Source organism: Leopardus geoffroyi, chromosome C1 (assembly GCF_018350155.1).
Source record: "Leopardus geoffroyi isolate Oge1 chromosome C1, O.geoffroyi_Oge1_pat1.0, whole genome shotgun sequence".
Taxonomy (NCBI): domain Eukaryota; kingdom Metazoa; phylum Chordata; class Mammalia; order Carnivora; family Felidae; genus Leopardus; species Leopardus geoffroyi.
The window spans coordinates 75,482,939-75,499,312 of NC_059328.1; the positions used below are offsets into that span (position 1 = coordinate 75,482,939).

At 38.5% G+C, this 16,374-nt stretch overlaps 1 protein-coding gene across 1 annotated transcript in view; it reads right to left on the reverse strand.

Annotated features, from left to right (window-relative positions):
- Positions 1-3,069: 3,069 nt before the first annotated feature.
- Positions 3,070-16,374, reverse strand: part of LOC123598194 (guanylate-binding protein 4-like) — a 47,065-nt gene continuing 33,760 nt past the window's right edge. Inside the window, exons 4-12 of the mRNA XM_045478185.1 lie at positions 14,178-14,305; positions 12,100-12,209; positions 11,719-11,912; positions 9,687-9,932; positions 8,139-8,419; positions 6,154-6,366; positions 5,090-5,192; positions 4,557-4,750; positions 3,070-3,437 (exon numbers count right to left, since the gene is read on the reverse strand). Coding sequence (XP_045334141.1) covers positions 3,219-3,437; positions 4,557-4,750; positions 5,090-5,192; positions 6,154-6,366; positions 8,139-8,419; positions 9,687-9,932; positions 11,719-11,912; positions 12,100-12,209; positions 14,178-14,305 — 1,688 coding nt within the window. The 3' untranslated portion in view covers positions 3,070-3,218. The remainder of the gene's footprint in view (positions 3,438-4,556; positions 4,751-5,089; positions 5,193-6,153; positions 6,367-8,138; positions 8,420-9,686; positions 9,933-11,718; positions 11,913-12,099; positions 12,210-14,177; positions 14,306-16,374) is intronic.

The window sequence follows — 16,374 nt, forward strand, 5'->3', positions numbered from 1 at the left end:
AATTACTTTCTGTGGAAAATTTTCGAAATATTGGCTGAGTAATTTAATTCCTGGCACATATAGTATATAGTGTGATTCTATTTGGAAAAACACTTATAAATCGATGATGCATAGATAAAACTCTGAAAGCATATATATTCTGAAATTAGTAGCTCATTGAAGGAATTAGCTTTTTAAAGAGTTTTCTACGTATTATGAATTTCTTTTCAATGAATGTGATGTATTTTTATAATATACATACACACATAATTACAAGGTGTTTTCTATTTTCAAAAGAATGCCAATTTTTTTCAAGAAACATTTTCTGAGTACCTTCCATGTACTGGTTTAGTGCCTTTAGATTAGACATTTATTTGTTAGACAATTGTTTAATAAGCAATGATTATACGTAAAACTTTGTCATATATTAGGGTTAAACTGGACACATTTGAGCTACTTATAGTATGATAGTTCTGATCGCAAAGGTTGCTAGGGATGAAGGGTTGTACCAGTCTCTGGTTTGAACAGATACCAGCAGCTTTTGATATAGTTGCTGGGTAAAAAGAATGCTTTTTCCTGGTGAACAAATAGAGGAGACAAACTATGAGAGCAGTAGATTGGAACTGGGGTAAATTACCTTATTAATGTGATAATTTACTTTTAAATACTCCAGAATAAGCAGTGTGATGTATGTGTTTATATGCTAACTCCAATTTCTGCCCTTGGAGTGATTAGTGAGCATGTGAATTGCCCTGGTCTGTAATGATCATCTTAACAGCTGGTGATTTAACACAGGAAGCACTCTTCTGTGGCATAACGTTTGGCTAAATAATGAAGTCTGTAGAGTTTAAACTATGCGATGGATTAGGAGAAGGGAAAGGATCTGATACCCTTGTATGAATACGACATATCATATGGCAGGGCCAGTAGCTCATGTCAGCTGTGCCTTGAAACTGCTACATCTTTTATGTTTAGACCCCAGAGATCAGATAATGTAGTTAGAACATGGTAAATTGGAGTCCTTTTGGATGGCAGCTCATATAATTATTCAATCAACATTTTTTGAACACTGGGTGATCATATGGTGGGCCTGTTGGGAACTAAAGATAAGATGATGAAGAAGACTGAGTACCTGAGATCAAGAGACAGTAGGAGAGACAGCAGTAAATAGGTCAGTTTCATTTTACAATTATATAAAAAGTGCTACGGTAGGAGTGACAAGGCACAATGGCAGCATAGAGAAGGGTCACCTCATCTAGTCTCAGGAAGTCAGGAAATAGGAGACCAGGAGGAGGAAGGAACAGAGGCTAACATATAAAGAATATCAAGCAGGGTTATTTTAATAAGTATATGTATTGTGCAAAAGCCCAGAGTCCAGATAAAACACATGAAGCTCGGAGAATCAGAAGGAATTCATTCTAGCCAGAGCAGAATTTACAGAATCTACAGAGACATGGAAAGGAATTCCATAAAAGTTGAATTGACCTCAAAGAAAAATTTCCTTTTCTTTTACCCATGTTATCAATTTGAATTGGAATTCAGAGGCTACTCCAGAAGACTTCCTAAGTGAATTTTTATCTAAAAAGAAACGAGGGGCTGGATTTTTCAGGCTTTATTGAAAAGTCCTAATGAAAACAAGATTTGGGAGCATCTCTGTGTCTTTCTAGTTCCTTGCTCTACTGAGCAGACTCTTCCTGCTTCTCCATATTTTTACAACCTAGTCTTCTGTCAAATGTGTTCTTCCTTGCAAATCATAGAGGTGAAACGGGTAGCTGACAGTTTTACTTTACATAGCTCTTATTATCAGCAGAATTGACCAACTATATTTTCTACTTACCGTTCTGCACATTTTTAATGGGGTTGTTTATCTTTTCTCACTGATTTATAAGGGCTCCTATAGCTTCATGAAATATACTTGTTGTGATAGAAGTTGTTAATTTATATTCATATTGGTATTTGTCTTCTTGCCTTGCTTTTTCTTTTCTATGAATAATTTCATTATTTTTATGTAGTTGAATATATTAATCTTTTCTTTTTAATCATCATATTCACACTGAAAAAGGACTTTTCTACCACAAAACTACTTTTTAATCTTTTACAATTTAATTTTCATTTAAAAATCTTTGATACATCTGAAATTTGCTTTGGTATGATGTGAAAGGAAGACTTGAAATTTTTTTTCCAGATGGGTATGTGGAGTCCAAATTACACTTACAGAATATTCCTTATCCCTTCACTAATGTGAAGTGCCAAACTTATTGTATAATAAATTTCTACCTGAATTTTTACTGATGTCCAAACTTTCAACACTATTTTACTGATGTTTAAATATTCAGGTGCCAGCACCATTGTGCTATTCACTCAATATTCATTGTGCTACTTGTTGGGATGTTTTAACATACAGTTAGAGATAACTGCCTCTCATTATTTTTCTCTTTATAGAATTGCATTGGATATTTTTGCTTACAGTTTTTCAATGTATACTGTAAAACAAATTTGTCTACTTTCAAAACATTTTTGACATATTTGTTGGAATCATGTACATACATGTGTACATGTACATACATACATATACACATATGTATACATATATGTATATACGTACAGACACACACATACACCATATATGTCTTATTTACTTTGGTTCATTTTATAAATTTTTGTGTTCTTCAGTAACACTTAAAGTATATCTCTATGGGGGCGCCTGGGTGGCGCAGTCGGTTAAGCGTCCGACTTCAGCCAGGTCACGATCTTGCGGTCCGTGAGTTCGAGCCCCGCGTCAGGCTCTGGACTGATGGCTCAGAGCCTGGAGCCTGTTTCTGATTCTGTGTCTCCCTCTCTCTCTCTGCCCCTCCCCCGTTCATGCTCTGTCTCTCTCTGTCCCAAAAGTAAATAAAAATGTTGAAAAAAAAATAAAGTATATCTCTATGTAAATTTTACAAATGTCTTTATAATCTTATTCAGAATTATTTTGTTACAATGGCATTGAAAATTTAGCCTTTTCTTCCATTGTATTTTTCAACTTGGTTCCCATTTCACTAAATTATTTCATTCAGTCAAAATTAAGTTTATCTTGTATATGCCATGAGCTGATGTTTTTTGCAATCACTTTTTATTTTTAAACTTTTGTTGTATGAAAGTGGCATGACACATGTATTTCAAAAATAAACACAGTATTACACTACTAAAACAAAAGAAGCCTCATTTTATAGTATCCTTAACAAGACATCTAAGCTTATTTAATTGTTTTCATTGAGAATTTTCCTCCCTTGACGGACTAGCCTAAAAATTTCAGGTAGTGCCACAATTAATACATTCCCAGCCACATCAATCGCCTTTGAAATCAATAATGGATCAGTTTTTTTGTTTCTTTCAATCTCTTCTTGTAGTCGATTTATCTCCTTATTCAACTCCTCGGATTTCTTTCCAAATCTTTCATTAAGCAATTCTTCTTGGACCTATAAAATGAAAAGAGTCCACTTGTGAAAATCACCATTATCAGGATTCAGCCAGCAGCAAACGTAGGTGTCTATTTTTCTGCCACTTTAGACTGCTGTTTGGAGGATATCCAATGTGTCCATACATTTTGACCTGGATAATGAGAGTATCCATGGTTTATAACATCCTAAGATGTCCTCAGCATCATCTCTCTGGGGGTGGGTAGGTGTTGGGCCTAGATCAGACATGAGAACTTTCCCCATAACGCATTCTAGCCCAAACAATGCTCTTTGGGTAGGAATACAGTTTTTTTTTTTTTTTTTTTAATTTTTTTTTTTTTCAACGTTTATTTATTTTTGGGACAGAGAGAGACAGAGCATGAACGGGGGAGGGGCAGAGAGAGAGGGAGACACAGAATCGGAAACAGGCTCCAGGCTCTGAGCCATCAGCCCAGAGCCTGACGCGGGGCTCGAACTCACGGACCGCGAGATCGTGACCTGGCTGAAGTCGGACGCTTAACCGACTGCGCCACCCAGGCGCCCCAGGAATACAGTTTTAATTCTAATTAATTCTCAGTTCTATTTGAGGTTGCATGGCCACAATCATCTAATAAAACATGGTAACTACTGACTCTGTACAGAATATTGCTTATCAAGCTGCAGGTTGGACCAAGGAAAGATTTTCCTCTATGTTTTATAATAATCCCAGGATATTCAGACAGATCTGGAAAAAAATGCAGCAAGTTTTGGAGACTTTTCATTTCATATCAGACCTAATTGGGTACTTTCAAGACAAAAAAAAATCTATTTCTGATCTCTCTGATGGTTGTATCAAGAATCCTAAGGACTATAGGACTAGAAGACAAAGACCCTACTCAATTGGGGTTCACAAGACCATTCCATAACCACTCCAAATAGCAAACCATTCCTCAAGGGGGTTTTTTGTATACTCGAAAGTCTAGCACTATGGAAGGGGCAGATGTATTATGGCTTTAAGGGTTACAGCAGGATCCACATGGACTGAGGCAGTTAGTAAATCACATGCCATTTGTGTTTCACTCTTGGATCATGACTTTGCTTAAAATTTTGTCCTTCTCTTCCTGAGGAGTGAGGATCTGCCCAAATCCAGGCCAGACTTACCTTCAGATAATGTTTCAACATCCTTTCCAGCATTTCCTGAGCGTTTTCTTTTTCCTTCTTTATCTTCTCTTCCAGCTGGCTTAGGTTTTCCTTGAGGCTCCTCTCTTGAGCCTCCATTTTTTGCTTTTGTTCATTTTCTTTCTGTTTTAGCTGCTCCTGTTCCTTCTCAGAGGCCTCCCTTTTGGCCTGCTCCACTGCCCCATGCAAGTTTTTAAAGGGAATAAAATAACAGGTCAGGTCTGACCCTCCTGAGCTTAGAGACTAAACTGACTTTGCAAAGGTGACTGGGAAATGTGTAATTTCACCACATGGCCACACCATTGACAGGTTTCTCATTTTGAAGTTAGAGACTCTGCCTGGCTGGCTGATGTACAACTACCACTTGTCTTGTTATTTTCAGAATTGATTGAACAGAGCATGTTTTCTGTGGTAGAAGAGGAAACTCCTTGTTGCAAGAAGGTCTTTGGTCAGATCTGTCAGTGGGCACTGCAGGAATCTACCCATCCCGCTGTGAGTTGAGCCCTCCCCTGTACCTGCTTTGGCCATGTCCCCAGCAGTGAGGGCTTTGTCTAAATGCATGATGGATTCCTCTACTGCTGCCTGTGACTGTAGGAAGTTCTGGAGGATCTCATTTGCCTGAGGAACCAACCAACAAGGAGCAAATACATGTCAGGCAACAAAGATCTTGTCTCTGGTTGCAGAAATAATTGTTCAACAAAACCTCAAATGTGGCCCAGTAAATTGTGTATCCCTGAGTGACTCCCTTCCTTCTATGTCCACAGCATAAATTCTAATCTATTGATGAGAATGGAAAAACTCCATCATAGTCTTCTTAGTTCTTGAGACCCTTTTCTAACTGATGCCCACCCCCAAGCCCTACCATGGGTTACAGCCAACCAGACTCCTGATTCTACAAACATATTAAAACTTTGTTTATATGTATTTGGACATTCTTTTCTTCTTCCTGGAAGCTCTTCTAGCTTTTCTTAATAAAGCTAACATCTATGAATACTTCATCTTAAACTTCTAGGAGCAACCTTCTGTAATGTTTCCTAAGCTGCCATCTGAGCTTTGAATGGCCACCAAGATACTGATTTGCCCTACCAGCTCTACCACTTACCGTGGCATGGGCTTAGGCAATTTATTAACTTCTCTGTGCATCACATTTCTCAAGTGTATAATGTAGATAGTAGTATACCTAATTCACAATATTACTCTGATGATTAAATTAATAACCCAACAAAAGCACCTAAAGACCATGTGTGGTAGAGAGAGTCAGTGTTCAATGTGTTAACCATTATTATCATCATTACCATTATCATTAATCTATTAGCATACCAGTATAACCTTTATCATACCCTATCCTGTTCACTATTTGTATCTCTGGTAAAATCAGCATCTTGGGAGCAAAGTTGTGTCTCTAATATTTGTATTCCCCAGGGACTTAGCACAAATATTATCATATGCTCCATAGGGAATTATTGCCTTGCTCTTGTTTTTCCCCATAATTGGTACTAGGGTCTTAGATATTCAGAAGGTGCAACAAAGGCCACCTGACTCCATTCTACTGTTCAACCTCTTTCCCTTTATTCCTTACCTTAACTCCTTTCCTGTGCACCTCTTTATAACCAAGTTCAACATTTCTCTTTGCTTTCAAGTACAGATCATATCCTCCAGAAACAGAGAAAGTTCCTTTTGAAATGCTTTCCTTCAGAGGCTCTGAAAGCTGCTCCATTGCAGCCTGACAATATTTGAAAGATACATCTTCATTTTGCATCAAGAAATCATCCTTCTTTTTCTCTATGGTGTCCTGCCAGGGAAATGTAGAGAAATCCAATGGGAAGAAGCTGTTAGGAGGGAAAGTTCAACTGTCGTCCTTTTAGATTTTTTTTTTCAACGTTTATTTATTTTTCTTGGGACAGAGAGAGACAGAGCATGAACGGGGAAGGGGCAGAGAGAGAGGGAGACACAGAATCGGACACAGGCTCCAGGCTCTGAGCCATCAGCCCAGAGCCTGACGCGGGGCTCGAACTCACGGACCGCGAGATCGTGACCTGGCTGAAGTCGGACGCTCAACCGACTGCGCCACCCAGGCGCCCCTTTTTTTTAAAATTTTTTTTTTCAACGTTTATTTATTTTTCTTGGGACAGAGAGAGACAGAGCATGAACGGGGGAGGGGCAGAGAGAGAGGGAACTGTCATCCTTTTAGAAAAAGCATCCTGATTACCTAAGAGTACAATGAAACATGGAACAGACCAGGAGTCAACAGACTTTTAGCCCTAATTCTGACCAATTCTCTGTGTGACCTGTGGAAAGTCCCTTTACTTCCCTGGGGTTGGAAGACATGAACTCCATGGTTCCTTCTGCTGTAGTATGATTAACAGTGACCCAATCATCAACAATGAGCAATAGGAAGTTGAATTGTGGCTAGAAGTAGAGTTTCCTCAGAGAGTTTGGGTTGTTATGGATGAAAATGTACATCCCCTTGCCCCCCAAACAATCATCTGGTAATGACTAAAGTGTATTCTGAGCAGACTTTGGAACTCTCCATGAATTCTTTTAACAAGAATTTGAGTGTGTAAAGAGGAAAAAATAAACATTTCCCCTGCTCTTGAAAATTACAATACAGCTGACTTTCTGGCATTTTCTCAATACGAACAGAGATTTTTTTCACTGTAGGGTGGTCATAGACTGAAAGACAAACTTCCAGAAATATGCCAATGGTAATTAATTGTCCCCAGGAATTAAACTCTCCTCCAAGATTTCCTTCTTCTGACGTATACCCCTTGCATGGTCCTGGAGCCTATGAATTTGCTGAATTTTATTCCAGTGGTTAGATATTACATGGTACAAGTTAACTTTAAGAAATGGAGATTACTAGAGGGTGGGATTGGAGAAGGCTTAGATAAGACCATATATTCTTTTAAAGCAGAGAGTTCTCCCAAGCTCTTGGTAGAAGAGGAAGTAAAAAAAAAACTAAAATATGAAAAGAATTTTATGTGTCATTGTTGTCCTGAAGATGAAAGGAGAACATGGAGATATACAAAAAATGCTTCTAGGAGCTGGAGGCACCCCCTGTCTGAAAGCCAACAAAAAAGGGAACATGAATCCTACAGCCAAAAGGAAGGGGATTCAGTCAGCAGCCTGAATGAACTTGGAGCCACTCCAGAGCCTGCAGCTGAGAACTCATTTTGGCCAACATCTTGTTTTTAGTCTGTGACACTCTGAGCAGAGGATGGCACCATCCTATGCCTATGTTGTGACCTACAGAATGGTAAGCTTATGCATGTATATTATGTATGTATTATATATATTATATATGAATAATATATATACAAATATATATTTATTATTACAATGTGCTAAATTAATGGTAATTTTCAAATGTAGCAATAGAAAATTAATAGAATGCCCATCTTTTAGTAAAAAGGTGACTAGTAACCCTGTAGTGCCCTGTCACTCACAAGAACCCAGGTTCCATCCACTATGAGAGGTAGAAGAGCTGCGGAGTCAAAAAAATGTACTGTAAGCATTCATCCAGAAGGGTAGGAATTAGGAAGGATAAATGCTAAGACACACTACCACAAGCTTTTTCTGGAAAGACCGCTTGTCATCCTTAAAGGAATGCTCCATGAAGACTGCAATGGCTTCCCTCTCGCAGTCTGTATGCACATCCAGCAGCTCCTGGAGCGTGTCTGTGGGGAAGCTCACTCGTTGGGCCATCTGCTCGGTGTAGTGGTCGGCTGCCTTCTGCACGGCCACTGAGTTCTCACGCTGGGCAAGAGCTGTCACCACGTTCTCCAAGCAAGGAACTTCTCCCGTCTTGATGGCATCCACATAGGCTTTCAACAGAGTCCCCAGCCCTGAATAAGGCAGGAAATTTGAGGATAAATAGCGAGGTCTTAATCATTGGCTTCCAGTTTTTATGGAGCATCATCCTGAGATCACAAAAACCCCACCTTATTTAGAAACAAACTTTATTTTCTTCTTTGGGAATCTATTTCTTTCTAACAACATTGTTTTCCTATTCTTTCTTTTGTTGTTCTCCATTTCTTCATATTATAATTTAAATGATCAATTACAGGAGCGCCTGTGTGGCTCAGTCATTTGAGCATCCAATTTTGGCTGAGGACATGATCTTGTAGCTCATGGGTTCAAGCTCTGGGCAGGGTTCTGTGCTGACAGCTTGGAGCCTGGAGCCTGCTTTGGATTCTGTATCTCCATCTCTCTCTGCCCCTTCCCCGCTCGCGCTCTCTCTCTCTCTCTCTCTCTCAAAAATAAACATTAAAACAATTTTTTTAATAATTGATTAATTGCAATTAATATGCTCATGGGTCACTGGAAAAATAGTTTCCCATTCAATGAGAATAAAAAGGAATAGATTATACAGGTGAAGTAGTATACACAAACAAGACCAGCTACATAATTTGTGTGGCCCAGGACAAAATGAAAACATGGGCTCCTAGTTGAAAATGATCAAGAATTCAAAACACAGATAGATGGGTGCCTGGGTGGCTCAGCTGGTGAAGCAATCGACTCTTGATTTCCACTCAGATCATGATCTCATGGTTTGAGTTGAAGCCAGATCAGACTCTGCACTGACAGCTTAGAACTCTCTCTCCCAAAATAAATAAGGAAACTTAAAACAAAACACACAGAGAGTATTGGCTCATCTCTGCACAAGGTATTACCGGACTGTATAAGTCACGTGCCCATGAAGCCTGCCCTGCATATAAGACTATACATAATTTTCTTTGTCAATGGGCTTGCCGGAACTTATAGCTTCCTATTCATGATCTGACTCATGTAAGTTTACCAAATATCTACTATATCCTTAAAGACCAGAAGATATCCTATAGGATTTCTCAATCTGCAGATGTCCTCTCTTTAACTCTGTCTTGCCTTTTTATAATTAGTGAATTAGGGTTTTGAGATATATTAAGTCTCAGCAAACCCTCACATAGGGAGACTAATTAAGAAACATGTATGGATACCTTTTCATGGCATGAATATCTGCTTCCCCATCATTACACACAGATGTCAACAAAATTACTGCCAAACTCAGAGTATACTCAAAGCTCCCCCACGCACACTGATATAGAGACATGCTGTAGGACAAAGGTGACTCACGGTTCCCAGTGACAATGATTCCCTCTCGTAGGGTCTTGGTCTTTGTATGAGTGAAAATATAGGTGCAGAATTTGTTTGATTGCTCCCGGAAACTACTGTCCAGCTGGTCTTCTGGCACGTTCTCAATATGGGCTAAGAGATTTTTGTCATTTGTAGGCCGGTCAAAGATGAAGCACTTCCGTTTTGGAAAGAACTGTCTGATACACTCTCTGGGAATGTTGGAATTTTGGATTTTGGGATTTGTGCCTGCAAAGGTGGAAAAAAGGTGATCACTGAAAGGCAGCCTTCAGGTAGAGGAGTGAGGACTTCATTTCCAGGAATTTTCCCATCATTGCAGCTCCTGTGTCTGTAAATCTCCTTTCATCCAGTCATTTCTAACCAACCTGGGCCATCACCACAGGTATGGAAAATCCATTTCTGCATGGAGCAGAGTCAAGAAAATACTATGGGAGAAGAAAGAAAGGCATCAGGCTCAACTGAACAATCTTATAATTGGTTTCCTTAGCATCGGTATGGAGTTTAGTGGTTTAAGTGTTTATAAAATGTTTATCAAATGACTGATGAATGAACAAAAGTAGTGAAAATTCCTAAAATAAAGTAATGCCAGAAAGAAGAGTAAGACATTGTTTGTGAAAATAACAGGAGATGGACAAATAATACCAAGGGAGGAAAAAAATTTCTAAAATTCAGAGTAAAAAAAAATCACACTAAAAAAATATGTTTGGAGCTCTTTTAGCGGAAGTGTCCACGTGGTAAGGTTAACCTGCAGGTAATTTGGAGGTCTTAACACTATCTATATCCGGCTAGATCTGACTTGGAAGTACTTCATAGAATGATTTTGGGGGATATATAAGATGTTCAATAAAATTTTTTTGGAAAAATGAATACATGAATGATTAAATAAAAACTTGTATTATTTCCAGGTGCCATCAATTATTCACTCTGCTAAAATAAAGTAAAAATAAAATGCAAGTAAAATTAACATGTAGTGAATTAATGATATTAAAATGGTAACATAATGTACAAGACCGTAAGAAAGAAGAAAGTGAAATCATGTGACAGATGGATGTGGATCTGAAAGTCTTACTAGAAGGACATCTTTTTTTTTTTTTTTCTGGACTCTTAATGTGTAAATATCCTTTCTCTGAAATTTGTAACTGTCCAGGAACTAGTAAAGTATTCATAGAATATTTCATAGAAACATGAAATGTATTTTTAAAATACGGTCATTTAAATATGGTATATACATAGTAGAATACTATTTAGTCTCAGAGAGGAAGAAATTCTAACACCTGCTACAGCATGAATGAATCTTGAGGACATTATGGTTACTGAAATAAGCCAGTCACAAAAAGATAAGTAGTGTATGATTTCATTTCTATGAGGTACCTAGATGGAGACAGAGAGTAGAATGGTGGTTGCCAAGGGCTGTGGGTAGGGGGTATTAGGGAGTTAGTGTTTAGCAGGTACAACTTTGGATGGGGAAGATAAAAAGTTTTTGGAGTTGGTGGGTGGTGATGCTTGTACAACAATGTGAATGCATTTATTGCCACAGAAGTATAAGCTCAAAAATGGTTAAGATGGTAAATTTTATGTTTTGTATATTTTTCCATAACAAACAATTTATGTCCGTTTATTTCTTGTGATTCAGTGTTCACCAACTTCTAATCTGATGAGCTATTTTTGTCAGTATGAAACAAGAGGAGCACATAAAAGGAACACGAGTATGTGGGCCTTAGGAAGCTGCAGCACTGTAGCCTAGAAAAATGTTTCACAACACCCATTTGGTCTAAAATCATTTGGTTCCACAGTGGTCCTTAAATTTCCTCAGCGAGCTTACTCCAGCAGCTGGAGTTTTACAGCTAATAACCTATGAAAAACAATCACCACACATCATTCACCAATCGCCCCTCACTAATAGACTATATCTCGAACCAAGGGCAAACAAAATTTGATTTCAAGTCCTGAAGGACAGGGCTTAGTTGCTCCCACTCCCTCTGGAACCTCCATCACCCATGCCATGCTCTGAGACCTGGAATTAGCTTCAAGGCATCCTCCAGGTACTCATCTTCAGTGATTGAGGACTCATCTATCTTCAACTCCAGAGTGAAATCCCGGACAGTCCAAACAAAGTCTGGAAAGAAACTCACAAACTCGGTGGAGTCCTCTACTTCATCAGGTGTTGAGGATTTTGCCCTGATGAGCTGCGTTAGTTCAGCCACGTAGCTGAGAATTCAGCTAAGGAAGGAGAAATGATTTATACCACAATTTCCATGTCTTATATAAACAAATTTTATAAACATTAACTTATTTCCCATGTCCCTTCTCCTCAACCAGACAATTAAGATGACAGTCTCAGTTGCCATTCCTGTAAACTCAGTAAAACGTGGTGGTTTGGTCCCTGGAAGGATACTGCAGCTGCTCCAGGGCCTGGTGGTTGATGGTGCCCATGCTGTTATAGATCAAGGTGCTGCTCAGAAGCACAGTCAGGGCAAAGATCCATGAGTCATTCTTAGGGTTGACCTGGAAAGCACATTAGAGCAAAAGACTAAAGAGTCTCCCCTTCATTTACTTGTTAACATTTCCATTCATTAACACAGTGACTAGAACACAGTAGATATATGCCAATAAGCAGGAAATTATTCCTACAGCAAACTTTATGCGTCATGGACAACATTAAAAACACAATGTCATTCAGTTAAATTCAACAACTATTCATCGGTTGTCTTCTAAATGTCAGGCAATACATTTGGTTGGGTGGACACAACCACTCATATGATAGTCGTTGCCCTCAAGAAGTTGACTTTCTGGGTTGGTCAACCAATGAGTAAACATACAACCAAGAAACATAAACCAAGTTAATGATCTCTGCCAGGAGTAGAACCAGAAGCCTAAAATGTAAAAGGAAAAGGGGTAAAAACCAAAAACGTAAAAAAGAGAAGTGCCCTGCGAATTCTGAGCAAGAGATTACATCTGACTGTGAAATGATGGCAGTGGGTAAAAAAAAATAGGTGGGTTTTAAAGAAATGATGCAGTGTGGATTTGTGGAAATGAAAAGATCATGGGAGGACCAACACAAGCCAAGTCGGAATTAAAAAGCACAATCATATAAATGTATTTTAGAATTACTCCATTTGGCTGAAGCAATGTATAAATGTGTGAGAGTAGATGACAAGACTGGGAAGGAGATTCAAGACAAGATGGGAGGGGCATTGAAGGCCAGGAAAACAGAATTAGACACTACCTAAATCTAAATTTAGTGAGTTGTTCTCTATTGCCACCAGTTATTAATAATATTATTAATCATTATTAAGTGTACTAATAAATACACTTAAACAAGTGTAATTAGATAAAAAGAAACAAGTTTTGGCCAAAATATAATATATTTCACCATCAAGAGTCCCTCTTCATTTTTTGGGTGGGGGGTGGTAATTAGAGTAGATCTAACTCACTAGGAATGAAGTTGCAGGGCCCTTGAATGGTAAGTAACAAGTTGGTACTTTTGTTCTTTTTTCTTAGTTTGAGAAGTTGCTGGAACATTCAAAGAAGGGATAAACTTGTTAAAATCCAAACATATGGTGAGATGAATTCATGAGGCCTGATAGGTTTTGTTTTAGTTTCTCTTCTGTTTTTATTTTACACTTTATTTTATACTGAGGACTTTAAAACTTAAAGTTTTAAAACATTAAAAAATTTTAATTCAGAATTTCTAAGTCTCTCCTTTATTTTTTGAGGGGCAGTATCAGAATCAACGCATCTTCTGCTGCTACAGTGTAGACTCAGACTTATATGAAGTAAGGAGAAACTACTGATTGTGCCTAATACTGTGAAGACAACATGCCTACAAGTATCCTGTTTACAATATTTTCTATCGGTCAAGATCATGCTTTTTAGAAGTCAGTGAAGAAACTTAGACTAAAATCATTATGGATGTTCTTGGAACAGCCAAAGCTTTTCTGGAGTTTATTTAAATATATTACTTTGCTCAAACCTATTTTTGAGGCTACTATATTCAAACTCACCAATCCATACAATTTAACTGGTAGTCCCATTGACCTGATGGGTTACAGTTCAGTCAGTTTTCATGTTACTTCACCAGGAAAGTTGAAATCTAATCCCTACCCACTACGAGGTTGCATCCATGGCACCTTGTACTGATTGTACTAAGTACTTGAGGTCTCCCCGCTAACCTCTGGGTCTTTACTTTCTTCCCTGCTGTGTCTGTAGTAGTTAGCAGAGAGGCCTGGATGTAGCTACTCAAAAGTGTTTATTAAATTGTGTCATTAACCCTAGTGTTAAAAGTAAGATGAATATCTTAACTCAAAATATCAAAATATTTGTGCTCTCAAGGAAAAAAGTTCAAGATAAGAGAATTTAACCTCATTATCTATAATTTGCACTTGCTATTTGTAGGAATAGGTCACAGAAGTAGAATTGAGGTAGTGAATTAATAGGCAAGAGCAAGGAAGTTTACTCAACTTTCTTCCTTACCTTTTTCACATCCCCCAGGCCCTCAGTGTCCAGAAGGACAAGGATGTGGTTCTTCTTGGAGGAGTGGGGCACACACCACATCCAGATGCCCTTGGTTTCAGATCTCACTGTGGCGTTCATGCGGAAACCTGCAAGGGAGGAGTTAACAACATACAGGGACAGTAGATAGTCCAGGTTCCCCAGGAGCTACAGTGGTGAAACTTATAAATGTCTTCCATTTCAGGGTCCAGCAGGGAAAGGAGTTTCTTCCATTTCAGCGACAATCTACTGTTTACAGACATTAAGGATTTTCTGAGGAAACACTTTGGGCCCCCTATTCATCTTGTACCTGTGTAGGCTCAAATAGGTCATAGGGCAGATTAATGTAAATTCTACTAACCTGTGTAGTTTTAGCTGACCCTTAAAAGGAAAAAAAAACTTTATTGCACTGAAAAAAATAAGAAATACAAGCAGCAAATAAATATATGAAAAGGTTCTCAAACTGATTCATAGTGAGACATAGACTATGTGACTATATAGTCACAAGGTTAGCAAAAGCCAAAATGTCTAACATTACCAAATGGTGATAAGGATGTGGGAAAATCTCAGTGACTGCTAACAGTCATGTAAATTGTACATAAAAGTTAAAAAGCTGTTTGAGGGGCGCCTGGGTGGCGCAGTCGGTTAAGCGTCCGACTTCAGCCAGGTCACGATCTCACAGCCCGTGAGTTCGAGCCCCGCGTCGGGCTCTGGGCTGATGGCTCAGAGCCTGGAGCCTGTTTCCAATTCTGTGTCTCCCTCTCTCTCTGCCCCTCCCCCGTTCATGCTCTGTCTCTCTCTGTCCCAAAAATAAATAAACGTTGAAAAAAAAAATTAAAAAAAAAAAAAAAAAAAAAAAAGCTGTTTGATACTGTCCAGAATGGCTGAAAACACAGATACCCTGTCACCCTGTGAGTCCAATTCTGGGTATAATCAACGGGGGAAGGTTGAGTAAGTGTGTACTGGAATTTAAGTACAAAACCATTTATGATAGTTGAATTCATAAACAAGAAAATCTGGGACCAATCTCAACATTCATTAATAATAAATGGAGAAACAAATTCTGATATCTTCATATGATTGTACACTATGCAGCAGTTAACAGAAATAAATTACAAATACATACAAGAAAAACAACACACAAAAGAATACACATGGTACAATTTCATTTATATAAACTTTAAAAGCAGACCAAATTAAACTTTTTTGAAATGCATAGACTATAAAACCATTTCTTTCTTTCTTTCTTTCTTTCTTTCTTTCTTTCTTTCTTTCTTTCTTTCTTTTTAGAGAGAGCGCGCGCACACACGAACAGGATAGAGGGGCAGAGAGAGAGAGAGAGAGAGAGAGAGAGGGTTCAGCACACAGCCTGATGCAGTGCTCTATCTCATGACCCTGGGATCATGACCTGAGCCAAAATCAGTAGTTGGACAGTCAACTGACCAAGCCACCCAGGTGCCCCTGAAACCATCTTTAAAAAGCAAAGAATTGCCATCAAAATTAAAAATACTGGTGAGCACAGATAAGAGTGTGAGAGGGTGTGATTTGGGCTTTGAGTGTTGGTAATATTAAATTTCTTTACCTGATCAGGTGACCATCTTACATTTAATAACTTTATAGTACATGTATGTTTTACAAACTTTTCTGGGCATATTACAGTTTTCACATTAGAAAACACTGAATACAGAAAGAGAGGGAGCACAATTTATCAAACTTTTGTTATGAAATGGAAGAAAAAATTTAATCTTAGCTCCCTTGAGATTTGGGAATAACAGGTTCTTCCTTCCTCTCTCCCTCCTTCATTCCTTCCTTCCTCTTTTTTTCTATCTCTTTTATTTAAAAAAATTTTTTTTAAAACAATTTAACGTTTTTTTTATTTTTATTTTTAAGACAGGGAGAGACAGAGCATGAACAGGGGAGGGTCAGAGAGAGGGAGACACAGAATCTGAAACAGGCTCCAGGCTCTGAGCTGTCAGCACAGAGCCTGACGCGGGGCTCGAACTCACGGACCGCGAGATCATGACCTGAGCCGAAGTCGGACGCTCAACCGACTGAGCCACCCAGGCGCCCCTTTTTCTACCTCTTTAGAAAGAAGACACAATAAACTAAAATTTTATGCTGCTGGGAATGGCCCTGTAATTTGGGCAAAAGTGACACAAGAGAAAGAAAGGGAATCACG